The sequence below is a fragment of the Neoarius graeffei genome, chromosome 13 (assembly GCF_027579695.1).
Source record: "Neoarius graeffei isolate fNeoGra1 chromosome 13, fNeoGra1.pri, whole genome shotgun sequence".
Taxonomy (NCBI): Eukaryota; Metazoa; Chordata; class Actinopteri; order Siluriformes; family Ariidae; genus Neoarius; species Neoarius graeffei.
In genome coordinates, this window is record NC_083581.1 from 54,721,391 (window position 1) to 54,740,865 (window position 19,475).

The 19,475-nt window shown below is 39.8% G+C and overlaps 1 protein-coding gene across 4 annotated transcripts in view; it reads right to left on the reverse strand.

The window, feature by feature from the left end:
- Positions 1-19,475, reverse strand: part of dnmt3bb.1 (DNA (cytosine-5-)-methyltransferase 3 beta, duplicate b.1) — a 129,789-nt gene that overhangs the window by 101,845 nt on the left and 8,469 nt on the right. For all 4 annotated transcript variants that reach the window (XM_060938054.1, XM_060938052.1, XM_060938053.1 and 1 more), the window contains exon 2: positions 17,673-17,777. In XM_060938054.1, the coding sequence (XP_060794037.1) occupies positions 17,673-17,732 (60 nt within the window). In that variant the 5' untranslated portion in view covers positions 17,733-17,777. The remainder of the gene's footprint in view (positions 1-17,672; positions 17,778-19,475) is intronic.

The window sequence follows — 19,475 nt, forward strand, 5'->3', positions numbered from 1 at the left end:
AATATCACGACATCATTTACATCACTGCCAGCAACATCACGACTGGCCACAACACACATATCTGATGGGTCCAATTCCCACTGGAACCGTGACTAGGTCGCCATATGGTGTATGGACCTGTCTGTTTGAACTTTAACAAACTACTAGCTTCGAATATTTCTGCTTTATTTTAGTACTTTATATGGCTGCTTTATTTTCTGCAACATCTAAATAACTATTCATGTCGAAAGACCTCAGACCAAGGAAGGAATAATAAAAAAATTCAATCATGCATTAAAATTTGCCTGAGTAGTTTTAAAAGAAAAAATCACACACCTGTTTGGAAAATTTAGTTTTACTCTTCGGCTTTAACAAAATACTTTATAGTATGTCAGTATTGAGTATTATATTGCTCCCTTTATGGGTGGAAATGTAGAAAAATTGAAGAAAAAAAGCAAAAAGCTGTCCATTGAGTGAATTTCTAACAATATTTAAATTGTCAGTTTGCAATTATTTAGTCGCACAATTGATTTTTGATGAGTCTTGCAACTCATCTCTTGAATGGAACAATTCATAAAAAAAAAATCACATTTTAAATTTGAATTTATTTTAGATTTGGAACGTCATAAAAATAAAATTACTGAGAAATTCAACTGTATTACTGTAAAGCTGTCTTTCTTTCCATCCTTCCTTCGGCTTCACTGCATTTGGACAGGCATACACTACCGTTCAAAAGTTTGGGGTCACCCAGACAATTTTGTGTTTTCCATGAAAAGTCACACTTTTATTTACCACCATAAGTTGTAAAATGAATAGAAAATATAGTCAAGACATTTTTCTGCCCATTTTGAGCATTTAATCGACCCCACAAATGTGATGCTCCAGAAACTCAATCTGCTCAAAGGAAGGTCAGTTTTATAGCTTCTCTAAAGAGCTCAACTGTTTTCAGCTGTGCTAACATGATTGTACAAGGGTTTTCTAATCATCCATTAGCCTTCTGAGGCAATGAGCAAACACATTGTACCATTAGAACACTGGAGTGAGAGTTGCTGGAAATGGGCCTCTATGGAGCACTTGCATGTGACGTCACAGCCGATCCAGATTGTGACAGACGCCATCTTGTCGGTCAAACGCCATATTCCGCCTTCTACTTCTGCTTTTACTTCTACCTTTTCTTCTGGAAAACCCTACTATATACAATTCTACTACAACGGCTGCGGCTACAAGCTCTCCCTACCTGTGCACGTTTTTTATGTTTTTTGTGTGTATTTTTGCGTGTTGTTCGTCTGTACCGGACTTCAATATCCACTACAACCGTATGGACTTACTGGACATTGGTTTCCAGCAGAAAATGACGGTTTGTAGCGATTTCCATCGCATGCACAACATTCCGGACGAGAAAAAAAAAAACATTCCGGAGAGATAGCGAGACCAGCGGGGTCTCCGTGGATTGTTATCGGAAGCAAAGCGAAGGAGGCAGCGCCAGGAGCGGAAGCAAAAGCGAGGCTGCAGAGCCAGCCTGTTGACTAAGCTCAGAAAACAGCCACTCAAATCTCCACTGCCAAGCCTCTACCTCTCCAACGCCAGATCCATGTAAACAAGACGGACGAGCTGGAATTACCTTATTCTATTCTATAATCGGCTGGTCAGTGCTATACTCAATACTTAAGTGACTTACCCATCCAATGAGGATTCTTGTTTACAAGATGCCACGTCTGAGTCGCTGACAAATCCTGAATTTCTGTAAAGATAACTGTGCAGAGATTTATAAGCACGCAGTGCTTCACCACTGAACAGCGAGGGAAAGTTAATGAGGTAATTATACACGTCCGGGTATTCCGCTGGCAGTTCAAAATCCGGTCGTGAAAACTTCGTCCGGTAAGCCATAAGGGTCACAAATCTGTAGATCGTTTATTTTAGACATATATCTAGTTATCTGTTCATTAGAAAAATGAGCCGTGTAGTCCGTCGGTTGAAATTGATCCATTCTGCACACGAGTGCAGCAGTATTCAGCGGTGTTTTTGACCGACAAGATGGCGGTTGTGTACTTTCCGGTCACGTGACTGCAAGATCTCTATACACCTATGGAGATATTGCACCAAAAACCAGACATTTGCAGCTAGAATAGTCATTTACCACATTAGCAATGTATAGAGTGTATTTCTGATTAGTTTAAAGTGATCTTCATTGAAAAGAACAGTGCTTTTCTTTCAAAAATAAGGACATTTCAAAGTGACCCCAAACTTTTGAACGGTAGTGTAATAAGGAGTAAAATAAATAGAGTTTAAAGGGGAACAGAGGGCAATATATAGAGTAAATATAACAATAAAACACACATTAACGAACCTTATTCAAGACTTACAAAAGTTTTTTGTTCTAAGGTTGGAAAGTTATAGTGTTTTGAAAGTAGCTCGAGCAAACTATTTCCGCAGTTTGAACAGCCCGCCATGATATTAATTTTATCCAATCAGAATGCACGTTCATTTTCTCTGCGTAACACTCATGACGTATGTATGTGCCCAGTTGTGTTGGCTCATTGAGATTGGGACTAGCACGTGTGAATTGGAAAGTAGGATGAATTGTAAGTGATCGGCTACACAATGCCACAGTGTGTTGCTTTCGGGTGTAATAACAGGACCGATGGAAAGCATAACGATCCTCCAGACGTGTCTTTTGCGGGATCTCTTTGTATGATTCGACAGAGCTGTCGCTTTCACTTGATGCGCCCGACGCCATGATTACACGCTTCTCTCCTAGTGCAGTGTGTAGGCCTGACGTCACGGTCTTTTAAAAATGGCGACTCTTGTGCCGTTTAGCGTACCGACTATTATATTTACAATTACCAAGATATTTCGTTGTTTTCTAGTATATAAATTTGATAGAATACTTAAGAATACGTTACTTTGTCACATCAGCAACTGTATATATTATATTTGGTACCTCTTTAAACAAAAGCCCCAAATCCATGATGTACTAACTTCCATTCCATGCCACACAAATACACCAGACAGAGAGACAGAGAGGGAGCGAGCAACAGATGGACAGTGAGTGTGTCAGGGTGTGTTAGTCAGAGGAAGGCAGGAGAGGTTACAGTTGGATATTTCCCATTAGAGCAATTAATGAAAAAAGAGACTTAAAAGAAAGCCCCTCCCTTTCTTACTCCCACTGCTCTCCCTCACGACATGAAAGGTCTGCTGTGCGGGTAAATGCCCCCCTCTCCCCATTATGCACCCGTTAACCCTGTAACCACACACACACACATACACACACACACACAGCAACCAAGTGCACTCCCTAAATTCGCATGCCACTGGCTCTAGTCTTCTGAATCACACACACAGTTCAGTCAGAGAGATGACTCCCTGTGCCGTGCTGACAGATTGGGTTCCTAAAACTATAGCTCAATACTATATAAAAAAAATTATATATGAGGGATTCCACGCTTATGGGTACTGAAATGGGGACATGAACTTATTTTTAAAAATTCACCTAAAACCATTTCTTTTTTTTTTTTACCATCAGATCACAAAACATGTAATCTTTAATGAATGATATGTTAAAAGATAACTTTAATTTTCTGAGATGTAATAAAAACATATTTATATGCCAAAGTCAGAACGTAACAGAAGTGTTGTGGACATATATATTCTCAATTTTAACAATGTAGAATTACTTTTTGAAACATAGGAAGGTGACGTTTTAGCAAATATAATTAATAAACATGTGTAGTAGAATAAGCATACACATTCTTTCAATAAGATTAACATGGTATATAGCTAGATTGTAATTAATTTGTAACAGACACGAGATGGACAATCGTAACAGAAGTAATGTAACAGACATCATTTTGGAACTCATAGGCTTGACTTTGGCATATAAATATGTTTTTATTACATCTCAGAAAATTAAAGTTATCTTTTAACATATCATTCATTAAAGATTACATGTTTTGTGACCTGATGGTAAAAAAAGAAATGGTTTTAGGTGAATAAGTTCATGTCCCCATTTCAGTACCCATAAGCGTGGAATCACTCATATATATAAAACACTGTAGAACATGCCTCTCATATTGCACAAGCGGCGAAAACTTCAAAGATTTGACTAAGCACCAGAAATATTTATGATCTATGAGGGAGATTGATTTTAAGTTGATTAGTCTCCATGTATGTTTTATAAAAACGTAATTGTCACAAACGTTTCTTATAAAACTAAGCCAAAGACTGTGAGACAGAGTGGTAGTACTAAAATTTCTCTCCACAAGTACAGACAATGAAATACAAAAAATAAAAACGCAATAAAGATTCACTAATGCTGTCTGGACACACGGACAATTTAATTAAGCAATTAAAAATGAATAACTTTATAAAGAAGAATAAAAATAGGACAACCAGAGCAGGGTCTAGAGGTGACTGTGTAGTCCCATTTAGAAAAAGTGCCTTTGGGCAGTCAGTATTTTCATACAGAGCATCTCATACATGGAACACCATACCAAATGAAATAAGAGACATGTCCACCCTTGCTTCTTTTTCTATACATTTAAAAAAATGGCTACTGGAGAACCAAATCTGCACTCATATCATAACTTAATGTAAGTGATTGTAGTAGAGTGTGTGATTATGTGTTGAAGTGTATGTGTTCTTTATGTAGTGTATATGGTTGTTACAGTGTTTGGGGTTGTTGTTGGGCTGTACTTTGGGGATGTTGCTGGTATCAAACTATTTATACATAAATCTTATGAGTAAATACTTTAAGTAATGCACACAATATACATCCAAATACATGTTAATTAGTGCTTTAACATCTGTACATTTACTTTGGTGCAAGAAATAGGCCAAAGGCAAAGCATGTAACATCAGCTTGTTTTTGACATTGCATATTGCATTTTAACATCTAAAGCATTTTTGCACTGAAGCATAGCACTTTAACATGCTTGGACTTTAGCATTTAAGTACTTTATGATTGTCTATATTCTGGATTTTTACCTGACCTTATTTATATGTCTGTGTATACTGTATTGACCTGTTGATCAAAAGTTGCACTCAAGCACTTTAATGCCTGGATACTATTATTATCATTATTTACCTTATTTTTATTATTATTATTATTATTTTTATTATTCCAAAGATCAACCTGCCACAGGGACTAAAGATGCAAATTAGCCGTTGGCTATAATCTTGCGTATTTACATGTAAATGTTTTTATTAATATGCATTGTCCCTGTTAAAAGAATAATATAAAATAAATAAAATAAATAAATAAATAAAAATAAAATTATACTGCTGCTGGGCAGCATTTTCATTTGACTCTGAACTCATATGATAAAGAAAAATAATGTATCGGGACACAGCAGAAAAGTGTACGGCCTACCATCAAGACATTACAAGTTCAAATTCTGGTGGTGCCATCCCGTGTGTATGGTTACAGTCTCTGGCTGGGATGGGCTGGGCTGTGTAGGAGGGATGGCATACTCTCTCTCTCTCTTTCCTCTTTCTGCAACACTAATCAATTGTGGGTGTTGGTGTGTTCAAGCATTAAGAAGAGGGCAGACAAAACTTTCCTCCGAGTGTTACACTGCTCTCTGAGGCAGCATGAGCAGTCGTTCAAAACAATGTGGTGAGTTTACTTCACATGTATATAAAGCTTTATGGACTATGGATTAAAGATAATTGTTATGGGAATGGGGTGGCACGGTAGTGTAGTGGTTAGCACTGTCACCTCAGCGCAAGAAGGTTCTGGGTTCGAGCCCCGTGGCCGACGGGGGCCTTTCTGTGTGGAGTTTGCATGTTCTCCCCGTGTCCGCGTGGGTTTCCTCTGGGTGCTCCGGTTTCCCCCACAGTCCAAAGACATGCAGGTTAGGTTAACTGGTGGCTCTAAATTGACCGTATGAATGCTTGTTTGTCTCTATGTGTCAGCCCTGTGATGACCTGGCGACTTGTCCAGGGTGTACCCCGCCTCTCGCCCATAGTCAGCTGGGATAGGCTCCAGCTTGCCTGCGACCCTGTAGAACAGTATAAGCGGCCACAGATGATGGATGGATGTTATGGGAATAATATGAAAAAGAAATGTTTGAATGGCGTTTTAGGGAGGAGGGAAATCTGAAGGTGGGGTTTAACGGTCTAAAGAGGTTTTCGCTTCATATACTTGCTTCCTCTGGGACTAGAATGAGCTCCTTGGGGGAGAGAGAGAGAGATACAAGGCATCAACTAGAAACCAAGTCACACTCCCTTAGAATTCCCAGCCTTCAGTGAACAGGTGTACCTCGTCAAAAGTTAATTAGTGGAATGTCTTGCCTTCTGAATGCGCCTGAAACAATCAAACAGTAAATAAAGCGGTGGCTACAATTATCAGCAGTCCATAATTATCGACGCCTTTTCAGATTTATCAATAAAGAACAATTTTACAAAGGTGAGTTTCAGTTACAACAGTTATTATTGGTTAATTAATCAACCGCAAGACTCACCTCGCCCTTTGATCTTGTCGTCTGATGACACAGCTCGTTATCTGAGATGGATTTTTTTTTTTAGCACGATCAGCAATTTGAGGAAAACCCGGACGTTTTCATCGCAGGTAAGCATGGTGGAAAGATCATGGACATGTTTTTACTGATCAAATTCACCGATCTTTCATGATCTCCTTGTCGAAACCTATTTTATTTCTTACTCTTTCATTTGGCAGTCGCCATTTTGTATCCAAACGCACGTTGAGAAGTCATGTGATGTTTCGATAATAGTGATCACGTTCACCGGTGTCCACCGTTATCGACACCCTGTGGAATTAAGTGACGTTTACAACTGTTATGTACCGATCTTTGTGTAACACTGTTGAAGTAGATGAAGTACTTTAAAAAAATAAAAGTGCTGTGATTTATAATCATTTTTTTTTTCTGATTCATAACACAGGGATAAGAATTAATAATATTTAAAAAGTCTGAAAAAAGCCAGGGGTTTGGGGGCCGCAGGCACCCAGCGGGGCCCGGGGCAGAGCCCCAGTGGGGGCCCAGGGGGCGGGAGCTAATGATTTTTGGCTTTTTTTTTTTTACCCCAAAACCATTAATTTTATCAGCAAAAAGTTGCAATTTATTTGGAAATAAATTCCCCTTGGCGGCACGGTGGTGTAGTGGTTAGCGCTGTCGCCTCACAGCAAGAAGGTCCGGGTTCGAGCCCCGTGGCTGACGAGGGCCTTTCTGTGCGGAGTTTGCATGTTCTCCCCGTGTCCGCGTGGGTTTCCTCCGGGTGCTCCGGTTTCCCCCACAGTCCAAAGACATGCAGGTTAGGTTAACTGGTGACTCTAAATTGACCGTAGGTGTGAATGTGAGTGTGAATGGTTGTCTGTGTCTATGTGTCAGCCCTGTGATGACCTGGCGACTTGTCCAGGGTGTACCCCGCCTTTCGCCCGTAGTCAGCTGGGATAGGCTCCAGCTTGCCTGCGACCCTGTAGAAGGATAAAGCGGCTAGAGATAATGAGATAAGATAAATTCCCCTTCTTGGTGGACTACCAGGTGAAAATGATTAATATGGTACAAGAGACTTGTTTTTAATCAATTCACATTTAATGATTTCAAAAAATCAATGCACCTTTTAATATAAACGAGCTCTACAGTATTATATTTCTGCATTTTTGCTATTCATGTCTTTGAATACTCTAATCCTTTACAATGAAGTGCAAACCAGAAAAAAGTTCTATCATATAATTCTCTTAAGCATTCTTCTGATGTTATCATGGTCGCAGGAGGTCTTGCATATTAAGCAGGCAACATTCAACATCATTTATCACTTCCCTTTTGACTGTTGTGTGTACTAACTAGGTTTTATCTGGACAGGATGTTGTGTAATGTAGTACATATACCATAATGGTCAGTTTGAAGATCAAGATGGTGATTTTGAATTAAAGAACAGGCATGTACAATTGGCATTACATATTGGAAATTTTTTTTAAATCAAAAACTACAAGTTAATTTCGGCCTAAAAAATTTGGGCAGACGCTCCCGCGCGGCACATGCCAACAATCCCCCCCCCCAATGAAATGAGCAATAAGTAGGAGAGTTATACATGGTATCATACCTAAAATTTTATCAGAAATATAGATATGATACTATGATTCTCCCCAACATGCTACATTAGATAAGCTAACCCCATTTATAAAAGATACACACTTATATATGATATGTATTTGAGATACACACACACACACACACACACACACACCATGGCATTGATTCGTGCGATATACATTATAAATGTAATGAATCATTGAACAGGCAAAATAATTTTCGACCTACCTTTGTGTTTTTTGGTGTATAGTTCGATAGTCCTTGCCCTTCTACTAGCGTAGTTTATCATGTCAGAACACAATGAGCAAAGTACTTTTCCTGGGATGTCTATTTTCCGTATGTGATCACCGAGCTTCATTGTGACAGTCTGGGATGGGATGGGATTTCCCGAAAATTCTACCGCAAATAAGTCGAACATTGTCGCAAAAGTGAATGTTAATTACGACATGTCGAAAGACTCCAGTGTGTTAACCCGGAGCCCACCAAGAATCAAGACGTTATAAGGTGACCACAGATCATTAACCATACCCCCCCCCCCCCCCCCCCCCCCCCCCGAAAATTTCTCAATGGATTTACATCGATCTCAGAAACAATCATTTTGGTCTGAAAAAGTCGGAAATCCGCCGATCAGCGGAAAATTCTCATCCCTGATAACAGAATGGAATGTTTATGGAGTATTTGGAATCCTACTACAATAAATAGAATTAGACCAGAATTAAATTCCTAGCATATACAAAATTACATGCTTGAAATATTCAGATTTTTCTATTCCGTTCAGGATTTTTTTTTTTGCAGTTTGTTGTAAATATCTATCACATAGTACAATATCAGTAGACATTTTATATTTTGGTTCGAGGAATGACATGCGACCTTTGGCCTGGACTTCATGTGGTTACAATGTCAATTGCCTGTTGACATTTATTGGTAAACTACAAAACTAGAAATTAATGCAAACAACAACGAATGATTAACAAAATGTGATCTACGAAAATACTTAGAAAGTGGAGCAAAAAGATTTTCTGACACAGGTTAAACATTATCAGTTCATTTGTTTACAAGCATTAGAATTACTTCCTCATTTACGTAAGCACCGACATCCATATATTTATATAAAAGATATTTTGTACTAAATATGAGTCTATGTAAAACAAACTTTAAATAAAAACTATGTTTTGTTAACCACATACTGATTATTTTTAAAAAAATAAATAATCATCTGGATGTCAATAATTGTGTAACGGTGTCGATAATTGTGGACAAAGGTGTCGATAATTGTGGGACGGTGTCATGTGATCTGATACACTAAGTAATCAGGAATCAACAAGTTTTTTTTTCCAGTGGAAGTTTGAGTAATTATGCATGCACAATTTACGTACTGAAAGTCTTTTCTACTTTTGCAACGGCCCAAAGATCGTTAAAGTGTTGATAATTGTAGCTGCCGCTCAAGTAAATAATAAAAATACAGTAAATAGCCCTGTTCGACAACTGTAGTAATCCATATTACATCAAGAACCACTCAACTAAGGAAAGAGAAATAACATCCATCATTACTTTAAGATATGAAGTGTCTTTTAATTAATAAAAATAAAGAAAAAACATTGAATTAGAAGGCGTGTCCAAACTTCTGACTGGTACTGTATCGCTCAATTATAGAGTGATACATTAGATAGAGATCATTTATATAGGATACATGGGTAATGAAAAAACCCAGCAAGCTACAAGGCAAAAGAAACCCTGTAGCACTCTTACATGCATGACTAGTGAGCACTTAGGCCTGTCTGATGCCACTATAAATTTTTTTAAGAATATAAATGATGTTCTGAACAGAGGAATGGATCAAGATCATAAAGTGCCTGTAAACATGTTAGACATTACAGGAAGAAGCTCAGTGCTATTCTTCTCTTCAGAAGACACTTCACCAAATAGTATTACTTGTACACCGAACTATGTAAAGTAAAACGTAAGGCTTATGATTCAAAAAGTTATCTTAAAGTATGCTATTCAGTAATTACATATCTGTTATTTACCAGCTGGGAGGTCCGTATCATGAAATACTGTGACCGAGGTCTTGAAAGTACTGACCGAGGCCCTCTGGGCCGAGGTCACGGTATTTCACCATACAGACCAACCTTAAGCTGGTAAATAATATATTTCTATTTTTCTTTACCAAATTCTAACAGAAAACGAGAGCGCCCAAAAGGGAAAACCGAGCCAAGGTGCCATTTTGAATCCTCATTCACGGCTGTAATGCAAATGGCTTCCTCCTCGGTATACAAGTGCACTTCCATGGCAGGAAAAAACCTACATTTTGCCGCCTATGTAGTCCCCTATTTATACAAAACTGAGTCATTCAGGATTCAGCCATGTTTTTGCTTGGCGTTAGCAACAGTTAGAGATTTTTAGCTTTCTCCTGAAATGTTTTATTTTATTTCTTCTTCCTCAGGGTAGTAAAACTCACTTTCGCTGTGAAGACTGTCGTTATCGCTATCCATGCTGTAAAATTAATGCTATTCTCCTGAGAAATGCTGGCAAAAATTTATAACATTTTTGATAATCTTATAAATAAATCTTATAAAAAAAGATCAATGTTGACAAAAATTGCTACTATGTTTGTTGTGAACGAGCGAGTCGCCAGAGGTCCATAACCGGGGTCCGTAACTGGGGTCCATATTGCAGGATACGGACCCGCTCGCCAGCCAATCAGAGCGCAGGATTTGATGGAAACCGGACTGCGAAAAAAATAATATGAATTATTCAGTAATTACAGTGGAACTAACAGGAAAGTATTCTATAGTAAAGCTGGTCCTGCTGTTTTGGGTAAAGAAAAGTTTTTCAAAAAGTACTCTGTTCAAAATATGGTGTAGGTTAGCATCTCTGTGTATTTGAGCTCAATATATCACTTAGTTGATTTTACTTTCCTTATTAATTTTAGATATGCCTTTTTATTATGTTCATGAAGGGGGCCAATAATTTTGGAATTTACTGTATTAATGCAGAGTGATACAGTCGAGTCCAAAATATAATTTGTGGGGTTTAACTTGTGTACAAATAGACTTTGTACTACAATTCAAATGTATTTAAAGATTCTGACTGCAAAGTCGAATTCTGGGCAAAACGTTCTATTTCTGTTGCTGTTGGAGTTTCGAGATGTTTTGCTGCTGCACATACCGTGTATCCTATGTGTAAATGTTTTTCCGAGATAAAATGCTTCCCACATTTTACGATTCTGGAGATCGCTGAAGCAAGTGAGCCACAATATCATGTGACCACTGTGTGGTGTTTGACCTACTTTTAACCAAAACAAGTCGGCATGGGAAAACATGGCAGGCTCCGCTCTCCCGCCAGCTACAAGCCAAGGGAAAAGAAAAGGAAAGTCTGTCTAGTGAATGCAACTGCAAGATAGAGCAAGGTTAGATGACATCATGTTTCTGGACAGATAACTAAATATTTCTAGCTAGTGCTTCGCTATCTTAGCCTTAAAACGCATAAACTCGACTCCACGGGAACGAGTATGGAGTTCTACACCTCATGTTTTGATCTTACAGAGAAAGAAACAATAACACAAAAGTAGTAACCGAGAAATTATATATTCATCTTTTGTTTCACGGCTCTATTCATGAATGTCAACCACGAATTACATACCTGCGACTCAAAACTCTCCGAGGTCGATACAGATTCGCCCATGTTTTCCGCGCGTCGCCATCTTGGTGTGACGCAGTTCCAGAGTTATGCTAATTAGATTAGCTCAAGCTCCTCGCGTTCGGCTATTTCCGTAGGACCGTATTGTTTACCTCAAGAGAGAGGAACACAGTCCGAAAATGGAGAAGAGTGAGCCTCAGCACACCAAAATGATCACATCTCGTCCGCATGATATTGTTCTTGCGAGACAGAGAAAAAGGCCATGCACAGTAAAAAATTTTGAAAATTTCAGATGACTGTTCAGTCAGCACCTTTAAAATGAATTAGGCATTGTTATCAATTTACTTATTTTGATCGTATTTAATTCCCCTCCCCCCTTTCTTCCCAATTCCCACCAGCTCGACCCTATGATATAGCTACCAACTGGAGAGGGCGTAAGCTAACATGCAATTGCTCCAGACACCTGAAGCCAGAAAACCACATCTTTGCAAACTGCTGATTATGTTCATTCACAGGGCAGCACTTGAAGGAAAGGACAGATACCCCTTTTCCACCAAATCAGTTCCAGGGCTGGTTCGGGGCCAGTGCTGGTGCTGGTTCACAACTCGTTCAACTTGCGAGCCAGCTGAGAACCAGTTTGCTTTTCCATAGCTCGGGGTGCTAAGGGAAGCCACGTCATTACGTCGCTGTATACGTCAGTTACGTTGTTGTATACGTCATTACGTCGCTGTATACGTCAGTTATGTCGCTATGTTTGCATAAACCTTGGGCGAATATCGAAGCAAAAACAACACGGAAGAAGAAGCAGCAGCAACAACATTAATAATAATGGATGACTTCGCGTTTGTACAGCTGCTGCTTCTCGCCGCTTAAAAATGGCGATCTTTCGTGGTCTTGTTATTGTTGTCGGTCTTAACAACTCCGCCCCCCCCCGCTGACGTAAGCGGTTCTTTCCTCTGGCCCAGCAGAGAGTTGATGCTAGCCTGGAACCGGTTTTTCTGGCCCCAGAGCCAGTTCTTTGTCAGTGGAAACAGAAAACCCGGTTCCAAACTAAGCACTGGCCCCAAACCAGCCCTGGAACTGCTTTGGTGGAAAAGGGGCATATGTGCCCTCTTCCACATACATATATACACAGGCGTTCCACTACTGGCTACTATCAGTGTTACTGACAGGAGTTTGCCATCCCTCCTACTACGAGAGCATGACCAATTCTCCTCACTTGGCCCCTGGCCACAGATGGCTATCGCTGGGATTGAAACTCTCCTGATGCTAAGGAGAATCATTTTCTTTGGTGGCACTTGGGAGCCATTTTTCTTATAATTTTGTAATTAAATTAAAACAGTTCTTGGTAGTGGACTCAAAGATTTTGGGCCTTAGCGTATCACAGACTCACATCTGTTCCAATCTTTCATTCTAAATGCGTGTTGCCCATAGCTACACTCAAATAGGCATGCCTGTTTGGACCACTTACTGACCTGAATGTAATGAGCATTCATTAATATTGCCATCACAGCACAAAGAACCAAGCTTCCCTTCAGTGTGCAGAAGGAAGATGCACGGGTCTACACTAACAACCATGAAGTCCATAAAGATCAGACCTGTTAGCGTTTGCTTCAACTCTTTCAAGTGTGAAAAGTCTATCCCAAAATCCTTTTAACATCTCTTGTCTACAGTATGGTAAATTCATGCACTATGTGTGCTTGGGTTAATTATTTAATCTAATGTTTAGCTACAGAGGTTATGGAATGTTTCTTTTTTCCTGGTTAAAGAACAGCAGTTGGCCCGCTCGATGTAAGGGGATGTATGACTACAAATATTAAATAGTCACCTATTAATTCAAAAAAGCAATCGTCTGGACATCTTCTCCATAGTTAAAGCAAAAACTCTCAGGGCTTTGCCTTTTTCTTTTTTTTTTTTCAGGCTGTTTTATTTGAGCAGCAAAAACTGTTTCAAATCACACTGCAGTTAAGAGCCACATGCAGGCTACACATGAAATGTCTAGCTTCAGCTTTTAACAGTGAAAGTAATTAGAGTTACGCAATAAATAAGTAAAACAACAAATCTGCAGATCATATTACACTGTTTAAGGGTGTACCAAGTCTTAAAACACACTTCTGTGGTCAAGCTGGCAGCTTCACTGAAATTTGGGATTGTGCATGCTGTGTAGCATTCAAGCTCCTTATATCTTTTTGACGGACAGAGAATGCGATGTCTAGGAGGTTTTTCCACCTTGTTCGACTCCAGCCTCAGTAGCATCTGAAAACAAGTCTGGTTCAGCTTCTGTGAGCCGGCATGCGCCACTGGTCTGACACTAAATTAACTGGGTGGGATTGGATAGTGTAGCCCATCACGCCGAATGCATTCTTCAACACTGGACTGGTTGCAATGGAATTCACTCCTCCACAGTGCAAGGATTATAAGCCATGGGCTAATGGCTACAGAAGCAGCTTTGGGACCAAAAGGTCGCCAGTTTGATTCCCTGGACCAGCAGGAATGGCTGAAGTGCCCTTAGAAAGGCACCTAACCCCCAACTGCTCCCCAGGCTGCTCTGGGTATGTTGTACGTCGCTCTGGATAAGAGTATCTACTAAATGCCTATAATGAAATTTTATTTAGCTTTAAAGGACAACAAAAATAACTGCTGGAGGAATTCCTTTTGGAATAGGATTAAAAAAAACATCTTGTGTACACCTCTCCACTTCATGCACAGTGGTGTAAAAGCATTAAAGGTTCGTTAAAGTAAAAGAAACTTAAATAGATTTCCAAACGTAGTCTTGTGCAGATAACTGGCTTAATCTGGACTGAAATATTTTAAGGCTATTAGCTGCTTTCTTTAATGTCTCACTGTCTTTCCATCACCCCGACTAGTTAACATCTCCACAGCAAAGGGAAGGTACAGTTGAGGCCAAAAGTTTACATACATTTAGGCCAAATATTCAGTCTCGGTTTTTCACATCACATCCACTTTTCATGTTACCATACATTTCTTTTGGCATGTCAATCTACTTTGACGTCAGAGGTAATTTTAAAACAATCAGTTCGAGCAGTATTTCCCCTACCATTATGTTGGGGGGATGCTCCCCACCCCCAATGGGACCCCACGTCCCCTCTGAGTCCCCACACCCACCCACCCACCCACACCCACACCTTTTAAGGTCTGGGAAAAAAAATTAGGAGTGCAGTTCGATTGTAAAAATTGTTCTAAAATAAATGTGAAGACTTAAATATGACTCCTTTAACTGTTTGTTCAAGTCCAAATGTTCTGTAATAAGAGCCATGGGGAGGGGTCCTGCAGGTGACCATCCTAATCCAGAACACCCCCAACCCACCCCGCAAGCCAGTAAACTTAGGGAAACACTGTAAAGACAGATTTATTTCAGTCTTAGTTCACTATGTCAGAGTTTCAGTGGGTCAAAACTTTACATACACCAACGTGACTGTCTCTTTAAACAGTCTGGAAAACTCCAGAAATTGCTGTAATTACTCTTAGAATTTAAAAAAATTGGGAATGCACCTGTGGCTATAAAAAAAAAAAGTCTAATTCTAGAGCGAAGACCCAGAGAAAAAATTATGGACCTCCACAAATTTACTTTGCCTTTTGAAGCAATTTCCAAACAACCGAAAGTAGCAAATCAATCTGTACAAATAATTGTATGCACCTGTGCAGTGGTTATCACTGTCGCCTCACAGCAAGAAGGTTCCGGGTTTGAACCTCACGGCTGTTTCTGTGCGGAGTTTGCATGTTCTCCCTGTGTCTGTGTGGGTGTCCTCCCACTTCAAAGACAAGCAGATTCGGTAAAAATTGTTGAACTTGTTGTACGTTGCTCTGGACAAGAGCATCTGCTAAATACCTGTAATGTAATGTATAATATAAAAATCTTGGGACCACACAGCTGTCGCATCTTTCAGGAAGGAGGCACACATGAACTCACAGGAATGAACTAATATGGTCTGAAAGGATTAACTGAACCCTATGCCAATAACAAAGGAACTGGTGAAGGAGTTGGAGGCATCAGGTAACAAATATGTACATCCACCATTAAGAGAGTCCTACACTGACCTAGCCTGAAAGGCTGTCATGCAAAATGATAATGATATGGTCACACTTGTAATCATATAATCACTTAAAGATCAGTGCTAAGTATGGAGTAAAAAGGGTGAGGGTTTAAACTAAAGCCCATTATCCCAACTGGGAAACATGGGGGTGGCAGAATCATGAGGCTCTCTCTCTTCTGATTGGTTTCCGACTGGATTACTCATGAATATCAATCAGATAACTTTTATAGGGCTGTTCTCTAGCTCTCGCTGTTTCTGATGAAGTATTCAGCAAAATTTTCCGTCAGCTAGTTTTGATGTTATCCTTACGGGAGACTTTGAAGTGAGTTTTCATAGCTTTACCTACTTATTTTTTTCAAATAAAACTGATTCATGTAAATAAATAAATAACTATTTTAGAATAAAACTGTGGTTGTTTTGATGAAAAATATTGAGAGCTTAGTGGTCGGAATGATATTTTATAAAAACCAGAAGTCAGAAATGCAAGTGTCAATTCAATTATTTAGAATTGTTTACTGGATGTGGCTCACACAGTTTTTTTCCCAGTTAGCCTTGAAAGCTGTGAATATTATCATTTATATTCTTTTTAAAGATTTTTTTGGGGGCTTTTTTTTTCACCTCTATTGGATAGGACAGGAAATGAGTGGGAGAGAGAGACGGGGAGGGACTGGGAAACGACCTCGGGTCGGAATCAAACCCAGGTCCCCAGATCCATGGCACGGCACCCCAGCCACCCGAGCCACAACGCCCCCGTCATTTATATTCTTTAATATAAACACTAGTAGGCCCTACTTCCCAACTTTTGAGAAATACAAAGGCCTACAGAGCACAAAGAGGGTATTAGAAATAATCTTTTATTACTTTTTACTGAGTGTACCAATTTCATATTGTAACCTAATTAGCATAATTAATACGAATTAAATACTAATTTGCATCATTTGTAGTTACTAATTGTTCAACCTTTGTATTCAGTATACAACCATCTATGTGCCTGCCAATTCCCATGTAAATATCATGAAAAATAGAAAAGTTATTAAGAAAGAAACATTTGATCTCATTTGTTAATGAGGCCCATTTTGGACCATGTGATCCTCATACAGAATATTACTGCAGTTTTCTAAAAATTAAGCCGTTTTTTTTTTTCAATCTCTGATTTGTAATATCTCCAGAATTGATAAACATACTGTATTTTAATTATGTAAAAAAGTATGTTGTTCTGCATTCAATTCTGAATTCAATGGGAGCAGTTTCAAGCAATTTGGATTGAATTTGAATTTTCACCTGATACGCCTACTTGTAGCACCAGCTTCCCTCCTGTTTGGTTTGGCTCACTCTGTTCTTCCTGCACAATTGCTCCAAATCAGTTGGTGGAAACTAGCCATATTTATAGCACTTGTTATATGAACTCACAATCTCCTTTTTATATATTTTTCTTGGAATAAGAGACTTGAAGCAAATAGTCCAAGAACCACAGACAGACAAACAGACACACAAAAAGTCTCCTGTGTATATTTGGTATTCAACAGCCCTCAATCTCATACACACACACACACACACACACACCTACATCTGTCAGCTTGTCAAAACAGCAAGGATTGTGCAAGATGTCAGGAATTAAGAGTGTGTGTGTGTGTGTGTGTGTGTGTGTGTGTGTATATGAGATTGAGGGCTGTTGAACACTATATACAGGAGACTTTTTGTGTGCATAACGCACATTCACTTCTCCTACAGTATAATACCACAAACGTATGGTATCAGGAAGTGCCTGGTAGTTACCCTCCATCTCCCTGTCTGTCTGTCTCAGGTTGATATGAGGTCTGAATGCCACTGCGCCCTTGCACGTATAACTCCTCTATAATCCTCTATAACTGTACACAATAGTGTGTGCATATGCTTGCATGTGTTTGATATATAGTTTGTCCTACAGCTGAGGGTCACAAACTCTTACCGTGGCTGTCATCTTGTCACTTTCCGCCATGATAGCGGAGGAGTACTTGTTGGATGGCATCACTTCTTGGGTCGTAGCTCCTTCTCTGTGTATTTGTCTGCTAAACTGTAATAAAAACAAGTACATATTATTATTATTATTATTATTATTATTATTATTAATATTATTATTAATAATAATAATACATTTTCTCCAAACAAGAGTTTAAGGATAACAATAACAAACATTTGTAGCACAAAACTTTTAGTGCCAGTGTAATGCCGCTTTTCCACTACAAACGCGGCTGAGCCGTGCCGTGCCGAGTCGAGCTGAGTCGAGCTGAGCGGGGCTGTTGGAGTTGCATTTCGACTACAACCGCGCTGAACCGTGCTGGCTGGAAGTGGGTGGACACATTGGGTGGAGTTAGCGAAAGTGGGTGGACGTCAGGTGATGTCGTTAAGCAGCGCAAACAGTGACATCAGTGACAGTGGCGGAACAAGTCAGAGCCGGGCCGGGGGCGGGGCAAATGACCGGGCCCTTTATTAAAGCTTATCATAACATCATTTTAGGCTACAAAATGTCCGCAACTGCGGTGTTTACCAATTTCAACACTACCGGGTGCAACTATATGTTATTTAGTACATCAAGTCCTTCAAACGAACATGTAACTCAGAAACAAAAAAACATTAGGATACTGCACATGGCTCATAATAAAACATCAATAGCGCACATTATTTGAAGGGCATGCGAATGAGCGCTCAGAGGTTGCAACGGTGACAGGAAGAGTCAGAAATAAAAGGAGGGCGGTGCAAACCTCACTGAATGCACTGTGTTTACCAATTTCAACACTCCGGGGTGCACATTAAGTCCTTCAAACGAACATGTAACTCAGAAACAAAAAAACATTAGGCGACATACTGTACATGGCTCATAATAAAACATCAATAGCCTACTGCGCGCATTATTTGAAGGGCATACGACGAGCCTTGCGCTCCGCGAACTCGTCCACGATGCTCTGTATGTCACTGATTCAGTGAGCTTTTAAGCGGTAGTCTCACGACCCGAATAGTAAACAATAAACATGGAGGACATGGAGTCGTTAGTGTTGCTGGTCTTGGTGCTGTGGCTTGTTGTCACCTACAACGCCAACAGATACTGGCAAGAGCGTATAGATGAGGCGAGGCGCATAAGGCTTCAGAAATTCTCGTAATTCGTAATTATTCTTCTTCCGGGTTTGCGGTGTTTACAGATCCCAGCGCGCTCGCGGGGCGTGTGTGGGCATGTGAGGACACGCCTCCTCACCAATCAGTGCACAGGGGAGTGTCTGCTCACGCCCCCAACCTCAGTCGGCACGGCTTGGCTCGCTTCAGCCCCACTCCAAAACGGTGCGAGTTTTAGGGGCTAAGCAGGGCTGAAACGAGCTGAGTCGTGCTGGTTTTTGGTAGTCGAAACGCGAGCCGTGTCGGGCTGAAGTGAGCTGAAGCGAGCTGAAGTGAGCTGAAAAAGGGTAGTGGAAAAGGGCCATAAATCTATAAGGCACAACGTCATTAGGTCCATTACCATGGAGCCTCAAAAAAGAGAGAAGAAATTCATTTAAGTGAGCTAAATGCACAATTGTGAAAGTGGCAGACCCCTCAAAGTCATTGACAGATGACAAGTAGAAAGGGAAATCAATCAAAGAAAAACCAAACATTTACTTTTGAAACTATCTAAAAAAAAAAAGACTAATGATGAGAAAGCACAGAAACCATAACCGAGTGAGCTCTTGATTTTCCATCGGTATGCAGAGGTCACTAAGCCCATTGACCTCTGATGATGCATATC